Source organism: Euleptes europaea, chromosome 7 (assembly GCF_029931775.1).
Source record: "Euleptes europaea isolate rEulEur1 chromosome 7, rEulEur1.hap1, whole genome shotgun sequence".
Lineage (NCBI taxonomy): Eukaryota > Metazoa > Chordata > Lepidosauria > Squamata > Sphaerodactylidae > Euleptes > Euleptes europaea.
Window position 1 is genome coordinate 53,255,130 of NC_079318.1, and position 9,378 is coordinate 53,264,507.

Here is a 9,378-nt window from a genome sequence, read left to right on the forward strand (position 1 = left end):
CACCAGTCTCGCAAAAATATGACTCTGCCGAAGGCGGGGCTTCGGACAGGAGTGTGTGTCTGTGTGTGTGTGGGGGAAATGCCACCTCGTGACTCGCCTTCCTCCAACCGCAGCCTCCCCCACGCCTCTTAGGCCACGCCTCCCAGAAGCCGGAGGGAGCCCGGCCAATGAGGGAGCCCGCCCGTGGGCGTGGCCGATGCCGTGAGGGCCCTGGGAGACCAATAGCGCGGGGAGGGTGTGCGCGACGGGCGCCCGGTTGCCGGGGCCGCAGCCAATGAGGGGCGCCTGGGTGGGCGGGGCCGCGCGCGAGTGGGCGGCTCGGGGTTCCGTGTGGAAAGGAGCGCGAGGGGGTTCGGGTGCAAAGTTTAGTTTCAAACCGTCTGCAAAGAGCGGCGGAGGCGCTGCCCATCGGGGGTCGGGTCCCGGCGCCTGAGGGGAGCGGACAGGGAGAAGCGGCGGCCTCCGGAGCCCCGGTGGATCCTCGCCCTCTCGCTTCCTCTGCTGCCGGTGAAGGGCGCCCCTGGGCAGGATGGGCGTGGAGGCGGCGGGGGAGCCGCCGGCCCCGGGCCGCCAGCGCCACCACGACCGCGACCGCGACCACCTCCCCCGGCGGCGGCGCGAGTGCCGGCGCGTGCGGCTGCTGTGCATGCTGGCGCTGACCTTCTTCTTCTTCGTGGTGGAGGTGGTGGTGAGCCGCGTGACGGCCTCGCTGGCCATGCTCTCCGACTCCTTCCACATGCTGTCGGACGTGATGGCGCTGGTGGTGGCGCTGGTGGCCGTGCGCTTCGCCCAGCGCACCCGCGCCACCAAGAAGAACACCTTCGGCTGGGTGCGCGCCGAGGTGATGGGCGCCCTGGTCAACGCCGTCTTCCTCACCGCCCTCTGCTTCACCATCCTGCTGGAGGCCATCGAGCGCTTCACGGAGCCCCACGAGATCCAGCAGCCCCTGGTGGTCATCGGCGTCGGCGCCGCCGGGCTGCTGGTCAACCTCCTGGGGCTCTGCCTCTTCCACCAGCACGGCGGCTCCGGCCACGGCCACTCGCACGGGGGGAGCAGCCGGCGGGGCAAGGCGTCGGCGGGGGACCTGCTCAAGGAGGAGACCAACACGCTGGTGGAGAACTGCAGCAGCTCCAATGGGCTCAGCCTGGAGAAGCTAGGTGAGGTCCTGCGGGGGTGGGGGGGGCCTTTCAGCCCAGGTGGATCTTCCCCAAGAAGAGATGCCGGGGGTGGAAACTAACCTGACAGCGCTCCTTTGAACGCACGAAGCTGCCTTCTACTGAATCAGGCCCTCGGCCCATCAAAGTCCATATTGGTTCTTGTAGGTTATCCGGGCTGTGTGACCGTGGCCTTGGTCTTTTCTTTCCTGACGTTTCGCCAGCAGCTGTGGCAGGCATCTTCAGAGGAGTAACACTGAAGGACAGTGTTTCTCCTGTCCTTCAGTGTTCAGAGACACTGTCCTTCAGTGTTACTCCTCTGAAGATGCCTGCCACAGCTGCTGGCGAAACGTCAGGAAAAACCAAGACCACGGTCACACAGCCCGGATAACCTACAAGAACCAATGAACTCTGACCGTGAAAGCCTTCAGCAAAGTCAATATTGTCTACTCAGACTGGCAGCAGCTCTCCAGGGTCTCAGGCAGGGGTCTTTCACATCACCTACTGGCCTGGTCCCTTTAACTGGAGATGCTGGGGACTGAACCTGGGACGTTCTGCATGCCAAGCAGAGGCTCCACCACTGAGCCACGGCCCCTCCGAGGCCAAATAACAGTTTGGAATGGGGGTAGTGTTCCTGGTGGTCCTTGGCAGTTGAGGGGATTGTACTGGTATCCCTCCTATCCTGCTGTCCAGAGATTAACTCAGCCCAGATGCTGGAAAGTATGTCTCTAAGCTGGGAGTCATGTATGTGGATTTCCCTTGCTCTTTCACCCTCAAGACAACTTTGTGAGGTAGATTAGGCTGAGAGGGAGGGACCAGAGTTTCATAGAATCAATCATAGAATCGGAAGGGACCACCAGGGTCGTCTAGTCCAACCCCCTGCACAATGCAGGAAATTCACAACTGCCTCCCCCACACACCCCCAGCGACCCATACTTCATGCCCAGAAAATGGCCAAGGTGCCCTCCCGCTCAGTTTCAGGGAGGAATGGGGAATTGAACCATTACATTGAGCTGCTCACCCCTATAAACAAAAGTACCAAGGGAGTTCTCCTCATGCTGTGCTATTGGTTCCTGAGAGTTACTTGGCACTGGACAAATTCGCTTGACCATGTTTTATTGAATCTCTGATCTGGATTTTTCTATGGTACCCATCAGTGTCTTTCCTTGCAATCCATCTTTTTGGTGACTGTGAATGTCACTGTCTTGTTTTTGTGTTCTAGCGTGTTCTTCAAAATCTCTCTGGGGAGTTGCCAGAGAGAGTTGCTCCGTCCATTAGTATAATGCACCTTTCATTATGTAGTGTTCGTCTCTTTCCCTATGAACCCAAGCGGTCTAGGAGGACTTGAAAAAGTTCTTTCCCCAGGTTGTGAAGAAGAGAAAGCCTCAGTAGTGTGCAGGTTGTCAGCCTGGGTTGCAGGCAGCCTTGGCGTTCTTCAAAGGTTTGCTGGGGTTCTTTGGTGACAAGATCAGTACAAGTAGGTGAAAACAGCTTGCCTGCCTGCTGCTCAGTCTTCTCACCCTCACAACACACAGTAAAGGATTGTTGCTGTAGGTGGCATTTCCAGTTCAAGTGAGGCAACTGGCACACCCAGTAGGCCTGGCCCAATGGGAGCTTTCTGTGTGGTCTAGATCATACAGCAGAATCTGTGTGGGGGCTTTGTGGCAGATGCTGTGGAAAGGGTGACCTGAGTTTGAAAGCTTCTGCAGTACTTCTCTGCACATTATTGGGGACAGGGAATTCTGCAGGTGGCTTTTGACAGGACAGTGATCTCTGTCAAGAAGTCTTCGTCAGTGCACCTGCCTTCTGTAGCATTTTCTTTAGGAAGTTTATGGTTCTTTTCCAAATAAGTAACCTTAATCCTTGTGGATGCTGTAGAAACAGTTCCGTATAGCTCAGTAAAACAACTAATAGCCCCTGCAGCTTTTCCGTTTGGGAACACTTTTCATCTGCCTTTGCTTTCTGAATGTAATGAACTTGCTTGATGTTCCTGTTGTATAGCCAAAGCCTTCATATGACATTGGTTCTATTTGCTTGAAGCATTTTTTTTGTTAGATTACTTCAAGTGGAACCAAGGTGTAATAGAAGCCATAGGTGACAAAACTGTCACGGAGTTATATCTGGTATGTAGCGTGCTATGGGGCAGCAACTTTGGCTTCCCTCTGTCTTTTTCAGCATGCACACTAGTGTCATTTCCCGCCAATAATTCAGTGGAGGGACTCTTTTTCTAGAGACTTTGAAATATTGGGGAGCCATTTGTACATGAAGAGCCAGCATGGTATACTGGTTAAGAGCAGTAGACTCTAATCTGGAGAACCAGGGTTGATTCCCCACTCCTCCACCTGAAGCCTGCTGGGTGACCTTGAGCCAGTCACAGTTCTTTCAAAACTCTGCCCATGTGGTGGCAGGCAATGGCAAACCACCTCTAAACGCCTTGAAAACCCTACAGGGTCATCATAAGTTAGCTTGACGGCACTTTCTTCTACCACCACCACATTTGTACATCACCACATGGTTAGCTTAAGGACCACTAAAATCATATTGAAATAGTGGTTGGATGGTACAGATGTCGAGATTGTTGCTGCTCAGATTGCCTGCATTGCTTCATTCTGCAGTTGCTGCGTCCTTGTTTGACTACATTGTGATTAGGGCACTTATCAGCAGGTGTTTGTGATGTCTTATAAAGGACAAAGTTACTTGTGCAATCATCTAGATGTCAGGCCACTGCTACGTAACACAATTGACTTGACTTTGAGAACTTGGGCGAAGAACTTGCTGTCCGCTATAGAAATCAGTGGGCATCTGTGGCAATATTCTGTTTTTAAATGTGTGCCAGTAGACTTGTATTTTTAACTTTTAATAAGGGATCAGCGTTAGAGAGGATATAATTCAGGTTAAGATGAAGTCCTATTATGACAGCAAATAGAACCCTAGTTGGATTAGCTGTATTGCAGGATTGCATGTAGAAAGGATGCCAGATGGTGAATTAATTCTTCTTCCCCAGACTGACAGCAGACTCCAGTGCCAGAGAGCCTCTGGTTCCTCCTAACATTGTTTGGTCTCTGTTGGCAACTGGCTAGCCAATAGTTGCTTGTCAAGGGCCATGGTTAGCCCTGGGGCTTCTACTTGCTAATCTCTGCAATAAAATAATCAGTGGCTGCCAGCAGCCTAGGGGGCTATATTTCCCCTTAGCACTAAAGGAATCTGGGCCTTGACGGCAGGTTTTCAACAAGTTGAGTTTGTTTCCTCAAAGAGCTCTCAAGTAATTTGAATGTACGTAACCAAACATAACCAACCCAAAAATCAGATTTCAGGGTATTCTGAACACAACCTGGGTGTGTGGTAAGGATCCATGTGTACCAAGTATACTAAGAATCCACCTCCAATGTTTCAATACATGATTTTTTTTATCAAAAAGCATCCCTAAACACATTAGACTATCTTTGGAAATGCTTGGTAAAATGCTTGCATTTTCTTAGTTAACCTTGATTACTTTAATTTCCATTTTCAGAGTATAAGGGAGGAACAGGATTGTCTTGGCAGTAGTTGGTACTGATATTTATTAGGACTGGTTGCTGCCGGCAGCATAGTTACCCAAGCCCTTGTCGCCTGCCCATTAATTTCTTAGAACAAAAAAAGGAAATGGGTGGGGGGTCCTAGGGTTCCTATACTGGCTCCCAAGACCTGAAAGTTTTGTATTGAAAGCTAGTATGCATTAACTGCCCTGATACGTAGCTGTCAAAATCCTTGACCTGCTACTTTTAAAAATGGAAAACGAACGTTCTTTACAAAACAACAACATAAGCTTAGCTTTTAGTCTCTATTGAAGGGTTATAGACTTTGCTACCACTGAGACTTGTTAAATTCATTACATAGGTGGAGTTTGACTTGGTGAAACAAGTGTAGGAGTCATGATGGTTTCAAGTTCTACCGGTTATAGTGGTAAAACCACTGGGCAAGTAGCATATCCCTCACTGTGGGTACCTGCACTAAAATATCCACAAACCTCTTTGTAGTTTACTCAGTCTGTCTTGATGTGGGAGAGGAAATTCCTTTTTGTGTAGTATTTCAGTGTAAGAACGATTGCTCTTCTCAAAGTTAGCTTGCTGGTTTTGAAAACCCTCAGTACCTAGAAGGGTCACACTTCTAGATCAAAATTGGTAGCACATTTCACTTGTAAAGGAGTGTGTGGAACATATATGTATAATAAAATGCAGTGATGGAATACTAACCAACTGACATTAATACTGGTATAACAAAGACTGGCATAACTGCACTTCACTTCATATACTGTTGAGGCACGTGCCATACTTGCCTCAACAAGTAGAAATCCACACTGCTTCTCTGCCATTTCACTGAAGAACGTGGGCATTTGTTTTTGCCAAGATCCATACAGGAACATATGTTGATAATTACTTGTGCGCAGCAGATCTGTCTATTGTAAGTTTCTTAACCTATGCAAAACGTTCCAGCTCTTTCCCTACTTTAAAATCACACAGGCTGGACATAGTACTTTCTTCTACTTGTAGTTATAACTATAACTGCATTAGTTAACTCATTAAAATACTGAAAAGAATGCACACCACTGAGAGCTGGTATAGCATGATGATTAAGGCTAGCTTTGAACCAGGAAGTCCCAAGTTCAAATTTTTCTGTTACAAAATCACTAGATGACTTTTGTTAAGCTATTCTTTCAGCCTCACCAGCTGCAGTGCATGATCTAGTGTAGAGGTTTGTTGTAAAGAATGCCAAGAATGTTCAAGCATTGCACCTCACAGGTATATCAGGAATCACAAAGTGTGTTTTGTTCCAAACCTAGGTTAAGACATACTAACAGCAGTTCCACAATTGGTGTGGGTTGCCTTTTTGCATTTAGTTTTCCAGAAGTAAGATAGGGGAGGAGGGGACAAGTGCATGCCGTGTTGCAGGTTGGTATTAGATGGGTATAAGGAGTTAAAAGGTTGCAGATTGCTGGTGTAAAATGCAAAGTGTTGCTGCTATAGGTGCTAAGGATTGCTACTTTTCATGACAGCCTTTGAGAGTTACACAGGTGTTGTAAGAAATAATTGCTCGGTAGTGCATGTGCAGTTCATATCTAGTGATTCCATAGTTCTGGAAGTTATCAGTGTGCTGGCGTAGTTGAAAGGCTGACAAATACAAATGCTGCAAGAAATATGGAGGACTGTAACACTGTTGCTCTTCTCATTGCAGGTGACATGGCGAAAGACAGTCAAGTGGACCTTCACCCAAACGGGCATATTAGTAATCGCTCTTTAGATATGGACGTTGACATAGACCACAGTGCCCAGCTCAACATGCGAGGAGTATTTCTGCATGTTCTTGGAGATGCCTTGGGATCTGTTATTGTTGTGGTAAACGCCTTAATATTTTACGCTTACTGGAGTCCCTGCCCCAAGGATGAGCTTTGTGTTAACCCATGTATTCATGACCATTGCTCAGAAAACATTACTCGGATTTCTAGCAGAATGAATATGAATGCAACTGATATAGAGACAGTTTATGAAGCCGGGCCCTGCTGGGTTCTATATTTGGATCCCTCACTGTGTTTGATAATGGTTTGCATTCTGCTTTATACAACATACCCACTGCTTAAAGAATCAGCTCTTATCCTTTTGCAAACTGTTCCCAAGCAAATTGATATTCGCTCTTTAAATGAGAAGCTTCGTAAACTTGATGGAGTTGAAGCTGTTCATGAATTGCACGTTTGGCAACTGGCTGGAAGCAGGATCATCGGCACTGCTCATATCAAATGTCAGGATCCAGAATCGTACATGAAAGTAGCGAAGCAAATTAAGGAGATCTTTCACGATGAAGGGATACATGCAACAACTGTTCAGCCTGAATTTACCATTGTTGGCTCTGAAGAGGGTGTAGGCAAATGTGAATTTCCCTGCAGAACCCAGTGTGCTCTGAAGCAGTGTTGTGGGGCTGTAGAAAAACCTGCTCAGAAGAAGACAGAAAAATCTCCTGCTATTAGTATTTCTTGCTCTGGTATAGTAATTGACTCTCCACACCACGAAACCCGGAGGACTAAATCTGAGTGTATACCTTCTGTAAAGTTAGAGGCGGAGCCTGATCCTAACAAACAATTTGAATCCTCTTTGTAACTTACAAAATAGCATGGAGTGAAATCTGGATTCAACCACAGGTTGATTGTGAGAAGAGGGAGACTGTCGTTGAAAAGACAAGTTGCAAAGTAATGTAATTGCTGAAGTCCCTGTTCTTGTCACATTGCTTAAGTCTAGGCTGCCTATTTGGAAGAACATCATGGTGCCGTCCTAACATAGTGTGTTCATGTTCATTTTTAGACGACTAGCACAAAAAATTCACCAATGCTGCAATGACTCTGGAAAACCAATTTCAGCCAGGATGCATTTTGTTGAGTTAACCTTAAAATGTGCACGCACACACACCAGTCCTAAAAAGTGGAATTTGTGTTGGGCCACTTCTTTGGTGGGACCTGTGGGTCTGTTCTACTAATGGAGGCACACTTCTCCCCAATGGAAGGTCCCCTGGTGAAAGTTCTGCCATTAGTGGAATGGGTCCAACCCGTAATTCTGTATAGATTTTACAGACTTTGAGGAGAAGAAACCAAAGGCAAAACTATATAACTTTTGTAAAATAAATGAATAGAACACTTTGGGAATCTTAGACCTTTTGCTCCATTAAGTGAGAGAGTGAGCATTATCATAAGCAGGCCTAACTGTGCAGCATCCGTTGTAGCATCTGAAGGCATATCCAGTGCTTGTGGATGGAAATTCCCCTTTCTGTACTGAGCCAGTCAGGTAACAAAACTGGCTCCACTGAAAATTAGTTGTTACCAAACAAACCAGCAAACAAAGAAAAAACCCGTTGGGTTTATTTTGAGTATCCCCTGGAGCACAAGGTTAATTATTCAGACTGAATGTGAATATATCCTTTTAGGGGCTTGTCTGTTTCTCTCCCCCCCCCCCCCGGGGTTTCTCATGGTGTTTAATTTAAAACAATATTAAAACTTCATTAAATTTGTGTAGGTTTTAGAATTTAATAGAACTTTGTAAACTTGAACGGAGACGTGCTCGGATAAGAGATCTGGAGCTGGTCTCTGAGGAGCGTCGCCTGTCCTTTGCTGAAAGGGAAGGGGTCTGTTGCAAACTGGATTACATCTAGTTGTCTGGGTTAAAAAAAATAACTCTTAGTCTTTTTAAAAGCCTCAGAATGAAATGTAGTAGGTCGAACTAAGCAGTGCAAATTTAAAAACTAATATATTTCTTTAAAAATTGTCCTTTGTCCCTTAAATGAAAGTTAATATGCCGCTGAAATGCTTCATTGTAACAAAACCGCAGTTGATTTTTACCCACAACAGTTTTTGTGTAGCGAAGGCCTGTGCTGCTACTAGGTCTTCAAAATCTAATGACGCCAGCTGTTTGGCAAATGAAAGAAATGGCTTTTTCCATTTGTTGCTGTGAATTTGAGCAAGTGTCATGAATACAATCCACAAAACTCTTAAAGTAAAACTGTTTAAAGTCCCATTGAATTTATAGGGACCAATCAGGTGCTGAGTGCAAGGATGCTGTCTGAAGTATTCCTGGATCACAAAGCCAACCTTTTCCCTCGCCTCATTTTTTTCTGTTCTTTTAAAAATAGGGATAATTCCTCCCTCACGAAGATGGTGATGTCAATTAGTTTTAAGTCATTTTGAGATTCCTTACTGAAAGGCATTATAGAATTGGCAGAATTTCTCTCATTACACAGAATCACCCTTCAAATAAGTGAATAATCACTATAGTAGTAGGTACTGCAAGGTGAATGAAGACATTTTTGGGCCTTAAACTCTTATTTGCTACAGTACTTTCAAACTTTTTGCAGTTTATAGGTACAGGCTTTTTTTTTTGCCTATGATGCACAATTTGATGGTGGAAATAAAATTTTGTTCACTCAGTTATAAAGAACCTCACTAATTTGCACTTCTTTGGATTAGCATTTTTTCAGTGATAGTCTCCATCCCCTCCCCCTGCTCAGTAGTGTTGAAGTCAAGCCTTAGTGTTGCAGTGGGGCGGGGGGAGGAAACTATGCTGTACTTGATGCACTACAAAGTATTATACAACTGTACTTATAGAAGTGATCAAGTACATTTAGCAACGCCTTCTGTGTTCCTTTGGTTGTAAATGTCACCTGTCAGTTAATAATCTCCATTAGTGTCTCACTCATTCCTTCAAGTATG

At 46.3% G+C, this 9,378-nt stretch overlaps 1 protein-coding gene across 1 annotated transcript; it reads left to right on the forward strand.

Annotated features, from left to right (window-relative positions):
- Positions 1 to 529: 529 nt before the first annotated feature.
- SLC30A1 (solute carrier family 30 member 1) lies at positions 530 to 7,498 on the forward strand. The gene is made up of 2 exons (XM_056853377.1): positions 530 to 1,157; positions 6,366 to 7,498. Exons 1-2 carry the CDS (start codon positions 530 to 532, stop codon positions 7,280 to 7,282), a joined length of 1,545 nt encoding a protein of 514 aa, XP_056709355.1. The 3' UTR covers positions 7,283 to 7,498.
- The last annotated feature ends 1,880 nt before the right edge of the window (positions 7,499 to 9,378 follow it).

Bases quoted from the DNA above. Each gene is read 5' to 3' on its own strand.
- SLC30A1 (XM_056853377.1), top strand. From the start codon at position 530: ATGGGCGTGGAGGCGGCGGGGGAGCCGCCGGCCCCGGGCCGCCAGCGC. The intron at 1,158-6,365 runs GTGAGGTCCTGC...TTCTCATTGCAG, and splicing joins GCTCAGCCTGGAGAAGCTAG to GTGACATGGCGAAAGACAGT.